Source organism: Oncorhynchus kisutch, linkage group LG15 (genome assembly GCF_002021735.2).
Source record: "Oncorhynchus kisutch isolate 150728-3 linkage group LG15, Okis_V2, whole genome shotgun sequence".
NCBI classification, from domain to species: Eukaryota; Metazoa; Chordata; class Actinopteri; order Salmoniformes; family Salmonidae; genus Oncorhynchus; species Oncorhynchus kisutch.
This window is the reverse complement of record NC_034188.2, coordinates 27,413,601-27,434,403: the sequence shown is the minus strand read 5'-3', so window position 1 is coordinate 27,434,403 and position 20,803 is coordinate 27,413,601. Positions and strand designations below refer to the sequence as shown.

At 47.6% G+C, this 20,803-nt stretch overlaps 1 protein-coding gene across 1 annotated transcript in view; it reads right to left on the bottom strand.

Annotated features, from left to right (window-relative positions):
* The window catches only part of LOC109881349 (short transient receptor potential channel 7), a 53,276-nt gene that overhangs the window by 14,842 nt on the left and 17,631 nt on the right, over positions 1 to 20,803 (bottom strand). Inside the window, exons 6-8 of the mRNA XM_031791382.1 lie at positions 19,016 to 19,280; positions 11,342 to 11,537; positions 6,609 to 6,851 (exon numbers count right to left, since the gene is read on the bottom strand). Coding sequence (XP_031647242.1) covers positions 6,609 to 6,851; positions 11,342 to 11,537; positions 19,016 to 19,280 — 704 coding nt within the window. The remainder of the gene's footprint in view (positions 1 to 6,608; positions 6,852 to 11,341; positions 11,538 to 19,015; positions 19,281 to 20,803) is intronic.

The window sequence follows — 20,803 nt, the reverse complement described above, 5'->3', positions numbered from 1 at the left end:
GGGATGACTGCGGCAGCTTTCCAATCCTTGGGGATCTCAGACGATATGAAAGAGAGGTTGAACAGGCTGGTAATAGGGGTTGCGACAATGGTGGCAGTTAGTTTCAGAAATAGAGGGTCCAGATTGTCAAGCCCAGCTGATTTGTACGGGTCCAGGTTTTGCAGCTCTTTCAGAACATCTGCTATCTGGATTTGGTTAAAGGAGAACCTGGAGAGGCTTGGGCGAGGAGCTGCGGGGGGGGCGGAGCTGTTGGCCGAGGTTGAAGTAGCCAGGCGGAAGGCATGGCCAGCCGTTGAGAAATGCTTATTGAAGTTTTCGATAATCATGGATTTATCAGTGGTGACCGTGTTACCTAGCCTCAGTGCAGTGGGCAGCTGGGAGGAGGTGCTCTTGTTCTCCATGGACTTCACGGTGTCCCAGAACTTTTTGGAGTTGGAGCTACAGGATGCAAACTTCTGCCTGAAGAAGCTGGCCTTAGCTTTCCTGACTGACTGCGTGTATTGGTTCCGGACTTCCCTGAACAGTTGCATATCACGGGGACTATTCGATGCTATTTCAGTCCGCCACAGGATGTTTTTGTGCTGGTCGAGGGCAGTCAGGTCTGGGGTGAACCAAGGGCTGTATCTGTTCTTAGTTCTGCATTTTTTGAACGGAGCATGCTTATCTAAAATGGTGAGGAAGTTACTTTTAAAGAATGACCAGGCATCCTCAACTGACGGGATGAGGTCAATGTCCTTCCAGGATACCCGGGCCAGGTCGATTAGAAAGGCCTGCTCACAGTTGGTCAGGATGACGTCTATGAGGGTGCCCTTGTTTACAGAGTTAGGGTTGTACCTGGTGGGTTCCTTGATGATTTGTGTGAGATTGAGGGCATCTAGCTTAGATTGTAGGACTGGCGAGGTGTTAAGCATATCCCAGTTTAGGTCACCTAACAGAACAAACTCTGAAGCTAGATGGGGGGCGATCAATTCACAAATTGTGTCCAGGGCACAGCTGGGAGCTGAGGGGGGTCGGTAGCAGGCGGCAACCGTGAGAGACTTATTTCTGGAGAGAGTAATTTTCAAAATTAGTAGTTCGAACTGTTTGGGTATTGACCTGGAAAGTATGACATTACTTTGCAGGCTATCTCTGCAGTAAACTGCAACTCCTCCCCCTTTGGCAGTTCTATCTTGACGGAAGATGTTATAGTTGGGTATGGAAATCTCTGAATTTTTGGTGGCCTTCCTGAGCCAGGATTCAGACACAGCAAGGACATCAGGGTTAGCAGAGTGTGCTAAAGCAGTGAGTAAAACAAACTTAGGGAGGAGGCTTCTGATGTTGACATGCATGAAACCAAGGCTTTTTCGATCACAGAAGTCAACAAATGAGGGTGCCTGGGGACATGCAGGGCCTGGGTTTACCTCCACATCACCCGCGGAACAGAGAAGGAGTAGTATGAGGGTGCGGCTAAAGGCTATCAAAACTGGTCGCCTAGAGCGTTGGGGACAGAGAATAAGAGGAGCAGGTTTCTGGGCATGGTAGAATATATTCAGGGCATAATGCGCAGACAGGGGTATGGTGGGGTGCGGGTACAGCAGAGGTAAGCCCAGGCACTGGGTGATGATGAGGGAGGTTGTATCTCTGGACATGCTGGTAGTAATGGGTGAGGTCACCGCATGTGTGGGAGGTGGGACAAAGGAGTTATCAGGGGCGTGAAGAGTGGAACTAGGGGCTCCATTGTGAACTAAAACAATGATAACTAACCTGAACAACAGTATACAAGGCATATTGACATTTGAGAGAGACATACAGCGAGGCATACAGTAATCACAGGTTTTGAATTGGGACTGCTAGCTAAAACAGTAGGTGAGACAACAGCTAATCAGCTAGCACAACAACAGCAGGTAAAATGGCGTAGACTAGGCAACGGGGCCAACAGATAGAACAAACAAGCAGAATGGAGTACCGTGATTAATGGACAGTCCAGCGTGCATCAGCTATGTAGCCAAGAGATCAGTGTCCAGGGGGCAGCGGTGGATGGGGCAGGGAAGCTGGCCTGGCGAGTGTTATCCAGGTAAAAAAAAAACTAACAATGACTAAATAGCTTGTAGCTAGTTAGCTGGTTAGATTCTGGAGGTTCTTGAGTGTGTTCTAAAAATAAATAAAAAAATAATAGCGATTCCGTATCACATTGGGTGAGGCAGGTTTCCGGAAGGTATAAACAAATTAAAAGTCAAAAGAGATAGAAAGTAAATATGGGTCCGGTGAGCGTTTGAGACGCGGCGATTCAGGCGGTTAGCAGGCCTGTGCTAACAAGCTAACAGTTTGTAGGCCCGGGCTAGACAAGGTAGCAGTTAGCGGGCCGGAGCTGGACAAGCTAGCAGTTAGCAGGCCGAATTAGCAAGCAGGGAGATAGCGAGGGCTAGAGAGTTAGCCTTTGGGGGACGTCGCGATGGGGTGAGTCTGTTTATTCCTCTTCATGCAATGACATCGGTAGACCGGTCGTGGGCCCGGGTATTGTAGCTCAGGAGTATGCTACGGTGGTAGCGCAGGTGCTACGGCCGGGCTAGCTTCAAGCTAAGTGGGTGGAAACGCTAGCCAGGAGTAATCCGAGGTTGCGGTTTAGCTAGATAGCTAGTTGCTGAAAAATCCAGCTGAAAGATGTTCCGTTTGCGGTGGGAATCCGGGGATGAAAAATAAATAGGTCCGTTGTGCTCTGGTTAAAGTCGCGTTGTACGAACAGGCGAGAGCTTTCCGAACTACAGGTTAGCTGATGACCGGTTAGCTGGAGACCGCTAGCATACCCGCTGGTTAGCTGGCTAGCTTCAGTTGAGGGGTCCCGAAGTAAATATAAATACTTTAGGAAAAATAGCTACATTGGGTGAGTCGGGTTGCAGGAGAGTATTTGGAAGCTTAGGGTTTAGCAAAATGTTTTCAAAGAGATATGTGGAGAAAATATGTAAAAAATGAAAAATAAACGATATATACAGGGACACGACAGGACAGGACGACCTACTGCTACGCCATCTTGGGGACAACAACACAACATGAGCTATATATGAGGTGATGTCAGCCACAACAACAAAACATGAGCTATATATGAGAAGTCAGCCACAATGAGCATGAGCTATACATGAGGAGTTAGCCACAACAACACAACATGAGCTATATATGAGGAGACGTTATTCACAACAACATGAGCTATACTTGATGACCAGTTAGAAACAACAACATGAGCTATACTTGATGACCAGTTAGAAACAACAACATGAGCTATACTTGATGACCAGTTAGAAACAACAACATGAGCTATACTTGATGACCAGTTAGAAACAACAACATGAGCTACATATGAGGAGGAGTTAGCCACAACAACATAACATTATATAAATATGATGTTAGCCTGCGGGTACAGGAAGGCAACAACAACTGCCCGAGTTACACCAGGTACGCACAATCCCTCCATCAGTGCTCAGGCTGTCCGCAATAGGCTGAGAGAGGCTGGACTGAGGGCTTGTAGGCCTGTTGTAAGGCAGGTCCTCACCAGACATCACCGGCAACACATTGCCTATGGGCACAAACCCACCATAGCTGGACCAGACAGGACTGGTAAAAAGTGCTCTTCAATGACGAGCCACGGTTTTGTCTCACCAGGGGGGATGGTCGGATTCGCGTTTATTGTTGAAGGAATGAGCGTTACACAGAGGCCTGTACTCTGGAGCGGGATCGATTTGGAGGTGGAGGGTACGTCATGGTCTGGGGCGGTATGTCACAGCATCATCGGACTGAACTTGTTGTCATTGCAGGCAATCTCAACGCTGTGCGTTACATGGAAGACATCCTCCTCCCTCATGTGGTACCCTTCCTGCAGGCTCATCCTGACATGACCCTACAGCATGACCCTCCAGCATGACAAGCCATACTACTCTTTCTGTGCATGATTTCCTGCAAGACAGGAACGTCAGTGTTCTGCCATGGCCAGCGACGAGTCCGGATCGCAATCCCATTAAGCACGTCTGGGACCTGTTTGATCGGAGGGTGAGGGCTAGTGTCACGCCCCGCCCGTAGAGATCCTTTTATTCTCTATGTTTGTATGATCAGGGTGTGACTCGGGTGGGAAACTCTATGTTCTGTGTTTCTATGTTTTGGCCGGGTATGGTTCTCAATCAGGGACAGCTGTCTATCCTTGTCTCTGATTTGGACTCATACATAGGCAGCCTTTTTTCCCTTTTTTGTATTGGTGGGTAGTTGTCTTTATTAGTGGCCTGTATAGCCCTAGTAAGCTTCACGTTCGTTTTTGTTGTTTCTTGTTTTGTTGGCGACATTTATAATAAAGAAAAATGTACGCTCACCACCCTGCGCCTTGGTCCGGTCATTTCCACGATTTCGACTAGCAAGACAGCTAGGGTCATTTCCCCCAGAAATGTCCGGGAACTTGCAGGACCCTTGGTAGAAGAGTGGGGTAACATCTCACAACAAGATCTGGCAAATCTGGTGCAGTCCATGAGAAGGAGATGCACTGCAGTACTTAATGCAGCTGGTGGCCACACCAGATACTGACTGTTAGTTTTGATTTTGACCACCCCTTTGCTCAGGGACAGATTATTCCATTTCTGTTTATGTCTCAGTTGTTGAATCTTGTTATGTTCATACAAATATTTACACATGTTAAGTTTGCTGAAAATAAACGCAGTTGACAGTGAGAGGATGTTTCTTTTTTTGCTGGGTTCATGAGTAGAAGTCAGCCACAGCTACACGAGCTATAGATGAGGAGTTAGCCACAACAACACAACATGTGCTGTATATGAGGAGAAGTCAGCCACAACAACACAACATGAGAATTTAGAGAGGAGGTTAAAGAGCATGAAAGCCAGATGAGTCAGATATAGATATGTAAACCATAGAAAATAACAATCAAGGCTGGTCTAGCTTGTACCCCCACGGTCTGTGTTACCCTCAGTGAGGTCATGAATGTCGACCCCACTGCTATTGTGCATTTCCCTCCATTTTTGTCTCACCCTCCTTTCAATTTCTGTCATATTAGATGGAAATTCTCCGAAAAACATTTGACATGTTAAATGTAATTATATGTTATATTTAATTGTGTGGTGCAAACATGATTCCTGTGACCTTGGAATAATGTGCATCGGGTTAGGGGAGGGTTTGGCCGGGGGTCTTTACAAGTAGGCTGTCATTGTAAATAAGATTTAGCTTTTAACTGTGCTATGCTAACTAACACTGACCTGGTTTTATTGTCCTCTTTTAGCTTTATTTAGTGTCCTTATTTTCATTTTTTCAGGAGATACCCTCAGAGACACACACACACACACACAACCCCCCCCCCCCCCCCCCTCTGGGGCTCGTAAGGCTGCCAAGCTTGGTATTGTCAATGGCATGGCATGACACCAAACTGTAATGGCTCCTGAAACCCCAGACAGACACCCACACACTAACTCATGCACTCACACACTCCCACACGACTGCACGCACGCACGCACGTACAGACACACACACAATCTCACTAGACATTTTGCTGATTTTCCAGAGGTGTAGTGTGAGTCTATGTATCGATTGCTCACCTCCTGCTCAGTTCTGTTCCATAGTCAAGCCATTAGGTCTCTGCATACCCATAGATGCAGTTCTATGTTACATCCTGAAGCATTTGAAAAACAGGTAACTGTCAAGATATGCGTGAAGGGCTGTAGGAAGTCAGGTGCAGGAGAGCAGATATTTGGTAGCAAAACGGAGCCTTTTATTTGGCGAACCAAAAGCACATGGCACAAATGAACACGAAATACAAATACGGGTTGAACATAACCCAGTACAACCAGCCTAACGTGCGCATACATGAAAACAATAAACAATACCACACAAAGACATGGGGGAAACAGAGGGTTATATACACAACACATAATGAGGGAAATGAGAACCAGGTGTGTGGGAAAACGAGACAAAACAAATGGAAAATGAAAAATAGATCGGCGATGGCTAGAAGACCAGCGACGTCGACCGCCGAACACCGCCCAAAGGCTTCGACTTCGGCAGAAGTCGTGACAGTAACTGTCAAAATAAAGGAAACACCAACATAACGGGTGTTATGCCACCATGAGCCACCAGAACAGCTTCAATGCGCTTTGGCATAGATTCTACAAGTGTCTGGAACTCTACTGGAGGGAAGCGACACCATTTTTGCACAAGAAATTCCATAATTTGTTATTTTGTTGATGGTGGTGGAAAACGCTGTTTCAGATGTTGCTCCAGAATCTACCATAAGTGTTCAATTGGGTTGAGACCTGGTGACAGACACACACACACACATAAAAACACATGCACAAACACACACATAAAAACACACGCACAAACACACACCCTTTAAACCCCCTATGCTCTTTGAGACCTGTCTTTCAATGTCACTGAGGTCTCTTCTTCCAGCCTCCCACCCTGGACATTCAGCTGTGTCTTGGGAAGACAGATTAACCCAGGATCAAATTCTCACCTGGTATTCCAATAAGGTTATCAAACAAAACCCATTTTTTAAATGTCTTATCATCTTATTATGAAAATAGCTTCGTATCAGGTCAAACTCCTACTAGCATCTACAATATCTATTGACACAATTAGGGTTTGACCTTTGTCCTCTCCCCTCTGGCCTTGAATCGTGAGTTGAGCATGCCCATCTCCAGCTCGTTGTCGTGGCGAACGTCCTTGGCCTTGCAGAGGTGAACAAGGCCGGCCTTGGTGCGGAGGACCAGGTAATACCAGGACTTGGGAGACGGCACCATGTTGAAGGGAGCGGGCAGAGTACGACCCTCGTCAAAGTAGGACATCCACAGCTTGGCACGGGCAAACTTCCACTCTACATCTGCATCTGTCTAGAGGGGACAAACACGCGTGTAGAAACGGACACAAACAAACAAACGGACAAACGGACAAACGTAAACACACGCATATTGGTTGCATCATTGCACAGGCACATGTGATTAACAATATTTCACATTAAATATACTGTACATTGCTTTGGCTAAACATGTCTTAAATTAAAAGGACCCTACTAGGATTATACATTAACATACAAAATTGAATAATTTCTGATTAATTAGTTATTAATAGGACTGAGCTCTATTTGAATGGGTTGTTAATAGGACTGACCTCTATATGAATGAGTTACTAATAAGACTGACCTCTATATGAATGAGTTATTAATAGGACTGACCTATATATGAATTAGTTATTATTAGGACGGACCTCTATATGAATGAGTTACTAATAGGACTGACTATTAATAGGACTGACCTCTACATGAATGAGTTATTAATAGGACTTACCATCTAAATGAATGGGATATTAATAGGACTGAGGTCTGAGATATAAAATAGTTTTAATAGAACTAACCTCTATATGAATGAGTTATTTTTAGGACTGACCTCTATATGAATGAGTTATTATTAGGACTGACCATCTAAATGAATGGGTTATTAATAGGTCTGACCTCTATATGAATGGGTTATTAATATGACTGACCTCTATATGAATGCTGTAACGGTTCTCTTCTGGTGAAGGAGAGTCGGACCAAAATGCGGCGTGTAGATTGCGATCCATGTTTAATAAACAAACGTAAAACACTAATCAATACAAACACTACAAAACAAAGAACGTAATGAACGTAACGAAAACCGAAACAGCCCTATCTGGTGCAAACACAGAGACAGGAACAATCACCCACAAACACACAGTGAAACCCAGGCTACCTAAGTATGGTTCCCAATCAGAGACAATGACTAACACCTGCCTCTGATTGAGAACCATATCAGGCCAGACATAGAAATAGACAAACTAGACAATGAAACATAGAATGCCCACTCAGCTCACACCCTGACCAACCAAAACATAGAAATATACAAAGTAAACTATGGTCAGGGTGTGACAGTACCCCCCAGCCCAAGGTGCGGACTCCGGCCGCAAAACCTGAACCTATAGGGGAGGGTCTGGGTGGGCATCTGTCCGCGGTGGCGGCTCTGGTGCTGGACGTGGCCCCCACTTCACCCTAGTCTTCCCCCACCTTGTCCGCTTCCGTGACCTCCTAGCCACGGCAACCCTACTTAATAACACGGGACAGAGGGGCAGCTCGGGACAGAGGGGCAGCTCGGGACAGAGGGGCAGCTCGGGACAAAGGGACTCTTCAGACTCCGACAGCACAGGAGAGGAGGAAGGCTCTGGCAGATCCTGGCTGACTGGTGGATCTGGAAGAGTCTGGCTGACTGGCAGATCTGGAAGAGTCTGGCAGACTGGCGGATCTGGAAGAGTCTGGCAGACTGGCGGATCTGGAAGAGTCTGGCAGACTGGCAGATCTGGAAGAGTCTGGCAGACTGGCGGATCTGGAAGGGTCTGGCAGACTGGCGGATCTGGAAGAGTCTGGCAGACTGGCGGATCTGGAAGAGTCTGGCAGACTGGCGGATCTGGAAGAGTCTGGCTGACTGGCGGATCTGGAAGAGTCTGGCAGACTGGCAGATCTAGAAGAGTCTGGCTGACTGGCGGATCCTGGCTGACTGGCAGATCTGGAAGAGTCTGGCTGACTGGCGGATCTGGAAGAGTCTGGCTGACTGGCGGATCTGGAAGAGTCTGGCTGACTGGCGGATCCTGGCAGACTGACGGCTCTGACTGCTCCATGCTGACTGGCGTCTCTGGCTGCTCCATGCTGACTGGCGGCTCTGGCTGCTCCATGCAGACTGGCAGCTCTGGCAGCTCCTTGCAGACTGGCAGCTCCTTGCAGACTGGCAGCTCCATGCAGACTAGCAGCTCCTTGCAGACTGGCATCTCTGGCTGCTCCATGCAGACTGACATCTCCGGCTGCTCCATGCAGACTGACAGCTCTGGCTGCTCCATGCAGACTGACAGCTCTGGCTGCTCCATGAAGACTGACAGCTCTGGCTGCTCCATGCAGATTGGCAGCTCTGGCTGCTCCATGCAGACTGGCAACTCTGGCTGCTCCATGCAGACTGACAGCTCCGGCTACTCCATGCAGACTGACAGCTCTGGCTGCTCCATGAAGACTGACAGCTCTGGCTGCTCCATGCAGATTGACAGCTCTGGCTGCTCCATGCAGACTGGCAGCTCTGGCTGCGCTAAACAGGCAGGAGACTCCGGCAACGCTGTAGAGGCGGAAGGCTCTGGCAGCGCTAAACAGGCGGGAGACTCCAGCAGCGCAGGAGAGGAGGAAGGCTCTGGTAGCGCTGAACAGGCGGGAGACTCCGACAGAGAAGGAGAGGAGGAAGGCTCTGGTAGCGCTGAACAGGCGGGAGACTCCGACAGCGCAGGAGAGGAGGAAGGCTCTGGCAGCGCTGGAGAGGCGAGGCGCACTGTAGGCCTGATGCGTGGAGCTGGAATACACCGCACCGGGCTATGCACCCGCACTGGGGACACCGTGCGCACCACTGCATAACACGGTGCCTGCCCGGTCTCTCTAGCCCTCCGGTAAGCACAGGGAGTTTGCGCAGGTCTCCTACCTGGCATAGCCATACTCCCTGTGAGCCCCAATACATTTTTGGGGCTGACTCTCAGGCTTCCATCCGCGTCGCCGTGCTTCCTCCTCATACCTGCGTCTCTCAGCTTTCAACGCCTCCAGTTCTTCTTTGGGGCGGCAATATTCTCCAGGCTGAGCCCAGGGTCCTTCACCATCCAGTTCGTCCTCCCATGTCCATTCATTCTATTGCTGCACCTTGGGGCGGCTACACTCCCCTGGTTTAGCCCAGGGTCCTCTCCTGTCGAGGAATTCCTCCCAAGTCCAGAAATTCTTGTCACGCTGCACCTGCTGCTGCTGTTGCCTGTTACCATGCTGCTTGGTCCTGTTGTGGTGGGTGATTCTGTAACGGTTCTCTTGTGGTGAAGGAGAGTCGGACCAAAATGCGGCGTGTAAAACAAAACAGCCCTATCTGGTGCAAACACAGAGACAGGAACAATCACCCACAAACACACAGTGAAACCCAGGCTACCTAAATATGGTTCCCAATCAGAGACAATGACTAACACCGGCCTCTGATTGAGAACCATAGCAGGCCAGACATAGAAATAGAGTTATTAATAGGACTGACCTCTATATGAATGGGTTATTAATAGGACTGACCTCTATATGAAAGAGTTATTAATAGGACTGACCTCTATATGAATGAGTTATTATTAGGACGGACCTCTGTGAATGAGTTATTAATAAGACTGACCTCTATATGAATGGGTTATTAATAGGACTGACCTCTATATGAATGGATTATTAATAGGACTGACCTCTATATGAATGGATTATTAATAGGACTGACCTCTATATGAATGTATTATTAATAGGACTGACCTCTATATGAATGGGTTATTAATAGGACTGACCTCTATATGAATGAGTTATTATTAGGACGGACCGCTGTGAATGTGTTATTAATAAGACTGACCTCTATATGAATGGGTTATTAATAGGACTGACCTCTATATGAATGGGTTATTAATAAGACTGATCTCTATATGAATTGATTATTAATAGGACTGAACTCTATATGAATGATTTATTAATAGGACTGACCTCTATATGAATGGATTATTAATAGGACTGACCTCTTTATGAATGGATTATTAATAGGACTGACCTCTATATGAATGGATTATTAATAGGACTGACCTCTATATGAATGAGTTATTATTAGGACGGACCGCTGTGAATGAGTTATTAATAAGACTGACCTCTATATGAATGGGTTATTAATAGGACTGACCTCTATATGAATGGGTTATTAATAAGACTGACCTCTATATGAATGGATTATTAATAGGACTGACCTCTATATGAATGATTTATTAATAGGACTGACCTCTATATGAATGATTTATTAATAGGACCGACCTCTATATGAATGGATTATTAATAGGACTGACCTCTATATGAATGGATTATTAATAGGACTGACCTCTATATGAATGGATTATTAATTGGACTGACCTCTATATGAATGGATTATTAATTGGACTGACCTCTATATGAATGGATTATTAATAGGACTGACCTCTATATGAATGGATTATTAATAGGACTGACCTCTATATGAATGGATTATTAATTGGACTGACCTCTATATGAATGGATTATTAATAGGACTGACCTCTATATGAATGGATTATTAATAGGACTGACCTCTATATGAATAGATTATTAATAGGACTGACCTCTATATGAACGAGTTATTAATAAGACTGACCTTTATATGAATGAGTTATTAATAAGACCGACATCTATATGAATTAGTTATGAATAAGAATGACCTTTATATGAATGAGTTACTAATAAGACCGACCTCTATATGAATGAGTTATAAATAGGACTGACCTCTATCTCCTGGTAGGAGCTGTTGATCATAGCGATGAGCATGTTGAGTAGAACCACCACCATGGTGACATTATAGACCCCGTAGAGCACATAACCAATGTTCTCTATAAACTTATGGTCATACTTCAGGACCACGGAGATCACCTCCGACAGACCAAAGATGGACCAGAACAGGGTCTTAAAGCTCTCCTCCACCCTGGGGAAGGAAGGAACGAAGGAAGGAGACAGACAGACAGACAGACAGACAGACACACTCTCCAGGTGAGTCTTTAAACCACAGTATGGTGTAATTGATAGAGTTTATGAGCTGGCACTGATGAAATAGTTCCAACACATTATCCCCTCACCAGGACATTATCCCCCCCCACCAGGACATTATCCCCCCCACCAGGACGTTACCCCCCCCACCAGGACATTATCCCCCCCACCATGACATTACCCCCCCCCCCCCCACCAGGACATTATCCCCACCACCAGGATATTATCCCCCCCACCAGGACATTATCCCCCCACCAGGACATTATCCCCCCACCAGGACATTACACCCCACCAGGACATTATCCCCCTCACCAGGACGTTATCCCCTCCACCAGGACGTTACCCCCCCCACCAGGACATTACCCCCCACCAGGACATTACCCCCCCCCCCCCACCAGGACATTACCCCCCCCCCCCACCAGGACATTATCCCCCCCACCAGGACATTATCCCCCCACCAGGACATTATCCCCCCACCAGGACATTATCACCCCCACCAGGACATTATCACCCCCACCAGGACATTATCCCCCCCACCAGGACATTAGCCCCCCCACCAGGACATTATCCCCCCACCAGGACAGCTCAATGAAGGCCAATTCTACTGTCACATTTTAGAACAGATAGCTAAGAGGATTTTGCTGCAATTTATAAGCTCAGAATTGAAGCTGAGTCCAGTCCAGCCCAGTCCAGTTCAATCCAGTCCTGCTTTTAGCCACAGTGCTCTAGCTAACTTTCTGGTTGAGGGGCTTTTGAATAAGCAAAACAAACACTGAGCCTAAAGAACACAGACATTTGGCCTCAGTTCTGTAAATACATATTCAATCAGTGGCAGAGCTGGAGGAAGGGAGAAGAGGGAGGAGAAATTATGACAGATAGCCTGTGTGTGTCCTTTCCACTTTCAGAGCTGAGAGCACACACAAATCCACACACCCTCGGCAGTGAAGTTTACTGGTATCTCCTCAGAGTGAACTTCTCATCTTTCCGAGAAGCCCGGAAAACACTTCTTAACTTCAAAGATCTCTCTCTTTCTCTCTCTCTCTCTCTCTCTCTCTCTCCGAGGGGCGGCACTGGCGGCCCCTGGCTGACTGGCGGCCCCTGGCTGACTGGCGGCACTGGCGGCCCCTGGCGGACTGGCGGCGCTGGGCAGACGGGAGCACCTGTAAGGATAAGCCGGAGAGACAGCCTGGTGCGGGGGGCTGCCACCGGAGGGCTGGTGCGTGGAGGTGGTGACGGATAGACCGGACCGTGCAGGCGCACTGGAGCTCTTGAGCACCGAGCCTGCCTAACCTTACCCAGTTGAATGGTCCCGGTCGCCCTGCCAGTGCGGCGAGGTGGAATAGCCCGCACTGGGCTATGCAGGCGAACCAGGGACAACCGTGTGCAAGGCTGGTGCCATGTAAGCCGGCCCAAGGAGACGCACTGAAGACCAGATGCGTAGAGCCGGCTTCATGGCACTTGGCTCGATGCTCACTCTAGCCCGGCCGATACGCGGAGCTGGAATGTACCGCACCGGGCTATGCACCCGCACTGGGGACACCGTGCGCTTCACAGCATAACACGGTGCCTGTCCGGTCTCTCCAGCCCCCCCGGTAATCACAGGAAGTTGGCGCAGGTCTCCTACCTGGTTTCGCCACACTTCCTGTGTGCCCCCCAATACATTTTTGGGGCTGACTCTCGGGCTTCCATCCACGCCGCCATGCTGCCTCCTCATACCAGCGCCTCCCCGCCTTCGCCGCCTCCAGCTCTTCTTTGGGGCGGCGATATTCTCCAGGCTGTGCCCAGGGTCCTTTTCCTTCCAATTCCTCCTCCCATGTCCAGAAGTCTGTCTCGCGCTGCTCCTGCTGCTGCCCGTTACCACGCCGCTTGGTCCTGTTGAGGTGGGTGATTATGTAAGGGTTTTCCTGTGGTGAAGGAGAGACGGACCAAAACGCAGCGTGGTTTCTTTGATTCAAGTTTAATAATAAAAGATAAACACGAACACTACAAAAACAATAAACGTGGAAAACCAAAAACAGCCCTATCTGGTGCAAAACACAGAGACAGGAACAATCACCCACAAACACACAGTGAAACCCAGGCTACCTAATGACAACTAATGACACCTGCCTCTGATTGGGAACCGTACTAGGCCGAAACATAGAAATACCCCAAAACATAGAAAAACAAACATAGACTGCCCACCCAACTCACGCCCTGACCATACTAAATAAATACAAAACAAAGGAAATAAAGGTCAGAACGTGACAGGGATAGAAATGGATTGACATATTATTAGGCAGGGAAAGGGATAGAAATGGATTGGCATATTATTAGGCAGGGAAATGGATAGATATGGATTGACATATTATTTGGCAGGGAAAGGGATAGAAATGGATTGACATATTATTAGGCAGGGAAATGGATAGATATGGATTGACATATTATTTGGCAGGGAAAGGGATAGAAATGGATTGGCATATTATTAGGCAGGGAAATGGATAGATATGGATTGACATATTATTTGGCAGGGAAAGGGATAGAAATGGATTGACAATAGAAGTTTATGACACATACACTGACATCCCAACTGGTCTGTAGATATATACAGTAATCCTCTCTCTTGATGATTTCTCTGTCTAACCTCTCCTCACCCACTGTGAACAATTCGGTCAGTCTCTGCCTCCTGCTACGCTTCCTATTCACACAGAGAGCAGTTCAGTAGATGTGGGCACCGGGAGGGGATCCATCATTAAAGGCTTCTGTCTAGTTCCCTAACGACTGGTCACAGCAGGTGCCTTCAGAGACACAGCAGTCCTTAACCCTCAGGAGAACACCTCACTGACAGAAGGGAGGAGATAAGGGGGGGAGGAATACAAGACACCAATAAGTGGCTTGTCGTGTCTTCTCTCCCCCTGTTCTCCAATCACCCTAGGATAGGCTGTCAGGCTGCAGCTGTCACACACATACACACACAAAAGAACACACGGGTGTGGTGACTCACCTCTACCGTGTGTGCAGTCCAAACCCTGCTCCTCTGCTCCATCAGGAGACTCACCTGAGCACACAGTAGCTCTCTGTTTCTCTTTATCTACCTTTCTTCAGTGCCACGCTGTCTCTCTCTTTCCCTCTCTTTCCCTCTCTCTTCCAACCCCTCTCTCTTTCCCCTCTCTCTCCCAACCCCCCACTCTCTCTCTCTTTCCCTCTCTCCCAACCCCCCACTCTCTCTCTCTTTCCCTCTCTCCCAACCCCCCACTCTCTCTCTCTTTCCCTCTCCCAACCCCCCACTCTCTCTCTCTTTCCCTCTCTCCCAACCCCCCACTCTCTCTCCCAACCCCCCACTCTCTCTCTTTCCCCTCTCTCTCCCAACCCCCCACTCTCTCTCTCTCTCTTTCCCTCTCTCCCAACCCCCCACTCTCTCTCTTTCCCTCTCTCCCAACCCCCCACTGTCTCTCTCTTTCCCTCTCCCAACCCCCCACTCTCTCTCTCTTTCCCTCTCCCCACCCACACCCCCCCTCTCTCCCAACCCCCCACTCTCTCTCTCTCTCTTTCCCCCCCACTCTCTCTCTCTCTTTCCCACACACCCTCTCTCTCCGAACCCCCCACTCTCTCTCTCTTTCCCCCCACCCACCCTCTCTCTCCCAACCCCCCACTCTCTCTCTCTCTCTCTCTCTCTCCGAACCCCCCACTCTCTCCCAACCCCCCACTCTCTCTCTCTTTCCCTCTCTCCCAACCCCCCCTCTCTCTCCCAACCCCCCACTCTCTCTTTCCCTCTCCCCACCCACCCACCCACCCCCTCCCCCTCCCCCTCTCTCCCAACCCCCCACTCTCTCTCTCTTTCCCCCCCACCCTCTCTCTCCCAACCCCCCACTCTCTCTCTCTCTTTCCCACACACCCTCTCTCCCACCCCCCTCTCTCTCTCTCTTTCCCCCCCACCCTCTCTCTCCCAACCCCCCACTCTCTCTCTCTCTCTCCGAACCCCCCACTCTCTCTCTCCACCCCCCCCCACCCTCTCTCTCCCAACCCCCCACTCTCTCTCCCAACCCCCCACTCTCTCTTTCCCTCTCCCAACCCACCCACCCACCCCCTCCCCCTCCCCCTCTCTCCCAACCCCCCACTCTCTCTCTCTTTCCCCCCCACCCTCTCTCTCCCAACCCCCCACTCTCTCTCTCCCTTTCCCACACACCCTCTCTCCCAACCCCCCACTCTCTCTCTCTCTTTCCCCCCCACCCTCTCTCTCCCAACCCCCCACTCTCTCTCTCTCTCTCCGAACCCCCCACTCTCTCTCTCCACCCCCCCCCACCCTCTCTCTCCGAACCCCCCACTCTCTCTCCCAACCCCCCACTCTCTCTCTCTCTTTCCCTCTCTCCCAACCCCCCCTCTCTCTCCCAACCCCCCACTCTTTCTCTTTCCCTCTCAACCTCTATATCACTCTCAAACTCACCCTGACATCTCTCAACCTCTAATATCACTCTCAAACTCTCTCTACCATCTCTCATCCTCTATATCACTCTCAAACTCACCCTGACATCTCTCAACCTCTATATCACTCTCAAACTCACCCTGACATCTCTCAACCTCTAATATCACTCTCAAACTCTCCCTGCCATCTCTCAACCTCTATATCACTCTCAAACTCTCCCTGCCATCTCTCAACCTCTATATCACTCTCAAATTATCCCTGCCATCTCTCAACCTCTATATCACTCTCAAACTCTCCCTGCCATCTCTCAACCTCTATATCACTCTCAAATTATCCCTGCCATCTCTCAACCTCTATATCACTCTCAAATTATCCCTGCCATCTCTCAACCCCTATATCACTCTCAAACTCTCCCTGCCATCTCTCAACATCTCAGTCCCTCTCTCCTTTTTTCCTTCTATCACTCATTTTATGTCTATATATCCTTAGCTTGACATATTTATTTTATTTTTTAGATTTGTCTTTATTGTTGTGAATTGTTAGATATTACTGCACTGTTGGAGCTAGGAACACAATCATTTCGCTACACCCACAATAACAAGGTGGCAGTGTAGCCTAGTGGTTAGAGCATTGGACTAGTAACCGAAAGGTTGCAAGTTCAAATCCCCGAGCTGACAAGGTACAAAATCTGTCGTTCTGCCCCTGAACAGGCAGTTAACCCACTGTTCCTAGGCCGTCATTGAAAATAAGAATTTGTTCTTAACTGACTTGCCTAGTAAAATAAAGGTAAAAAAAACAACTGCTAAATATGTATATGTGACCAATCTCCCAACCCCCCACTCTCTCTCTCTTTCCCTCTCTCCCAACCCCCCACTCTCTCTCTCTTTCCCTCTCTCCCAACCCCCCACTCTCTCTCCCAACCCCCCACTCTCGGTTACTGATCTGATTTGATTTCTGGCCTACACTAAACTGGATTCCATACCACCAGCCCTATTTACGGCTCCCTCTAAACCCCTCTCTCTGTATCATTCTCATCTCTTTATCTCTCCACTCTGCCTCTCTCACTCCACCCCAAAACATGATCATATCTCTCTGTTTCTTGGTTTTGCCCTCTCCCTCATTCATATTTTTCTCCGTGTCTGTGCACAGATGCGTAATCTTAATTTGATCATCCTGTTGTTTCATGACATGCGAACTTGTAGTGCATTCAAGGTTTAAAAAAGCTTCTAAAGTTTGTAATTTTCACTTAAAAAATTAATTGGTCCCACAGATGTCGATGAATTCTAATCAACAAATTATTCACATTTCTTATTGCTGCAGGATTATTTTCCTGCTTCGAGAAACACAGCCAAATTAGGAAACAGCATCTGTAGGTCTCTGTCTTTCTTCCTGTCCCTCTTTCATTTCCATCTCTCTCACTTCTCCTCCAGTGTCGGTGGATCTGGCCAGTTTCCCTCACTGAGGCAGCAGTGTCTTTCTATCCCATCTCTCCACTCCACTCATTCCTACTTTCCTCCTCTAGCCTTCATCGGTCTGTGGAGCATTTGTCATGCATGGCTGACTAGAACATAGAGACAATCTCATCACCTCAGCAGTCTGAACCCTCAAGCCATCCTCCAGAGACCCTCGTTCACCCTCTCCCTGGCACCCACTCAACGTGCCTCCACCTGGGGTATCATTATCACTGACACCTGCCTCCATCACCACCAGAGCCATCAACCCAGCCCTCGCTACCATCCTCCATCAAAACCTGCCCTGTCAACTATACTTAATCACACAGAGCAATAACAGACACACACACACACACACACACACACACACACACACACACACACACACACACACACACACACACACACACACATAGAAAGGAGTGATGGAATGTATGTTGACACCTTCAAATATAGACAAACTCAACTGTTATTGTTTTTTTCTGATGCAAGCAGAGTCAGAACTGGAGTCATACTGACCCCTTGTGGCATGAGTAACAACTTTTCAATAGAAGAGTTGACTCATAACAGCTCATACTAGCAATTCAAGAGGGAAAAATATTTGTGGAAAAATATCCTCAAAACTGACAAATCCCAACTATGTTTCAAGGCAAAGCCTTTCTTATTACAGACTGATCTAACTCGTGTTTGGGTAGAAACACATCAACAACACTTAGACAATACTAATTGGGCCTTAGAGTCCAAAATATAGCCCTGACACTGCGTATCCTGTGTGAGGGAGTAGAAGTGATGAGTTGGCCTTAGAAAATGTATACCAGTACCACCTCAGCAGACTGGCAGTTCTATGTGATCAGCCAAGCAGAACCCATCCTACACGCCATGGTTCTCTAACTCACAACTTAAAACACACTGACTGACTGACAGATGGACAGACTGACTGACTGACTGACTGACTGACTGACTGACTGACTGACTGACTGACTGACCGACAGACTGACTGACTGACAGGCAGGCTGGACTCAAAACCCATTAGCAAAGTGACTAAAAGATGATTGCGTGGAAACTTTCAGTCTGAGTCATAGGACACAGGAGAGGAGAAAGGAGAGGAGAGGAGATAGGAGAGGAGGAGGGAAGAGGATTGACAGTGTCTGAATGTGTGTGCCTTCTCTCTCTAAGATAAATCGTGACAAATGGTTCCTAAAGATGATTGATATCACAAAGCAACGTTGCTAAAAAACAACAGACGGACATTGAATGAGTCCCAATTTTGCTTGTCATCACTGATGTGAAAGGACTGGCAAGATTCCAGAAAACATCATGGCAGATGTCTGCTAATAAACTGGCCAGAGATGTAGCCAGACACTGCTTACACCTGTCGTTTCAGAAGAGGGGTTTGATAGAAGGAAAGTAAGGCTGAGTTTCTATCCCTCTACACACTAATACGATGCAAAGTGTATGTGAACAGTATGTGAGTGTGAAGTGGAGAAGCTAGGGTTGTACTTGGCTCCCGGGTAGTAGGAGTAGAGGTTGAAGATGTGCGTGTGGGTGTGTGGTCCCACTCACGTGGTGAAGGCAGGGTTGTACTTGGCTCCCAGGTAGTGGGAGTAGAGGTTGAACATGCCGATCATGAAGGCCACAAACACCATGATGAAGATCACCATGAACTTGAAGATGTCCTTCACCGTCCGGCCCAGGGAGATCTGGAGCGGGCCGAAGCTCTCGTTGGCCGGCAGGATGTAGGCGATGCGGGAGAAACTCAGCACCACAGCGATGGCATAAAGACCCTCCGAGATGATCTGGGGGTCCGACGGACGCCACTTATTCCTGGCTGAAAGAGGGAGGGGAGGGCAAGGGAGAGAGGAGCCTGATCACTAGAAACAGACTTTGATTTCGGACGTGCGAACTCGTGATCCTCGGAGCCGAAGAGTGCTGCTCAGACCACTGCGCTACAGCAGTTCACAGACCCCTGGCAAATGGCGAGAATAGTAAGAATACGGATGATACCTGATGGTGATAGTGTGTCATTTGTATTACTTTGTTTTAAGCCATCCCCAAACCTCAGCCCTAACCGTAACCCCTCGGAAGTAATGCTTAACTTCTTGGATATAGGGGGCGCTCTTTGAATTTTTGGAAGAAAAACGTTCCCGTTTTAAACAAGATATTTCGTCACGAAAAGATGCTTGACTATGCATATAATTGACAGCTTTGGAAAGAAAACACTCTGACGTTTCCAAAACTGCAAAGATATTGTCTGTGAGTGCCACAGAACTGATGTTACAGAAAAAAGCCAGATAAAAATACAATCAGGAAGTGCCGCATTTTTTGAAACCGCCTCATGGCAATGACTCCTTATATGGCTGTGGAGGAGCTAGGAGTCAGCTTACCTTTTCCACGTTTTCCCCAAGGTGTCTGCAGCATTGTGACGTATATGTAGGCATATCATTGGAAGATTGACCCTAAGAGACTACATTTACCAGGTGGTCGCTTGGTGCTCTCCGTTGCAATTATTGCGTAATCTCCAGCTGCAGTACTTTTCCGTTTGCTACTGAGGAGAAACCCAACTGCCACGAAGGACTTATCATCGAATAGATATGTGAAAAACACCTTGATAACATTCTAAACAACGTTTGCCATGTTTCTGTCGATATTATGGAGTTAATTTGGAAAGAAGTTTGGCGTTGTAGTGAATGAATTTTCGTTTTTTTTTCTTAGCCAAAAGTGATGAACAAAATGGAGCGATTTCTCCTACACAAATAATATTTTTGGAAAAAATGAACATTTGCTATCTAACTGAGAGTCTCCTCATTGAAAAAATCCGAAGTTCTTCAAAGGTAAATGATTTTATTTGAATGCTTTTCTTGTTTTTGTGAAAATGTTGCCTGCTGAATGCTAGGCTTAATGCTATGCTAGGCTATCAATACTCTTACACAAATGCTTGTGTAGCTTTGGTTGAAAAGCATATTTAGAAAATCTGAGATGACAGTGTTGTTAACAAAAGGCTAAGCTTGTGTTTCAATATATTTATTTAATTTCATTTGCGATTTTCATGAATAGGAAAAGTTGCGTTATGGTAATGCGCTTGAGGCTATGATTACTCTCCCGGATACGGGATTGCTCGTCGCTAGAGGTTAAACTGTTCAACGTTGAGCTGTTCCTGTTTCAACCCCGTTACCATGCAGAATCAACCCTGTAAACGCGTGGAATTCATCCGTCAAACATAAACGTTTATTCATAATACATCACTTCTAAGCGAAACTATGAGATGTTGTTGGGAGAGTGAGAGTAGAACATGAATGTAATTTCAAGGTAGGTGAAAGGAGATGGAGAGAGAAACATGGAGGGAGATGCAGG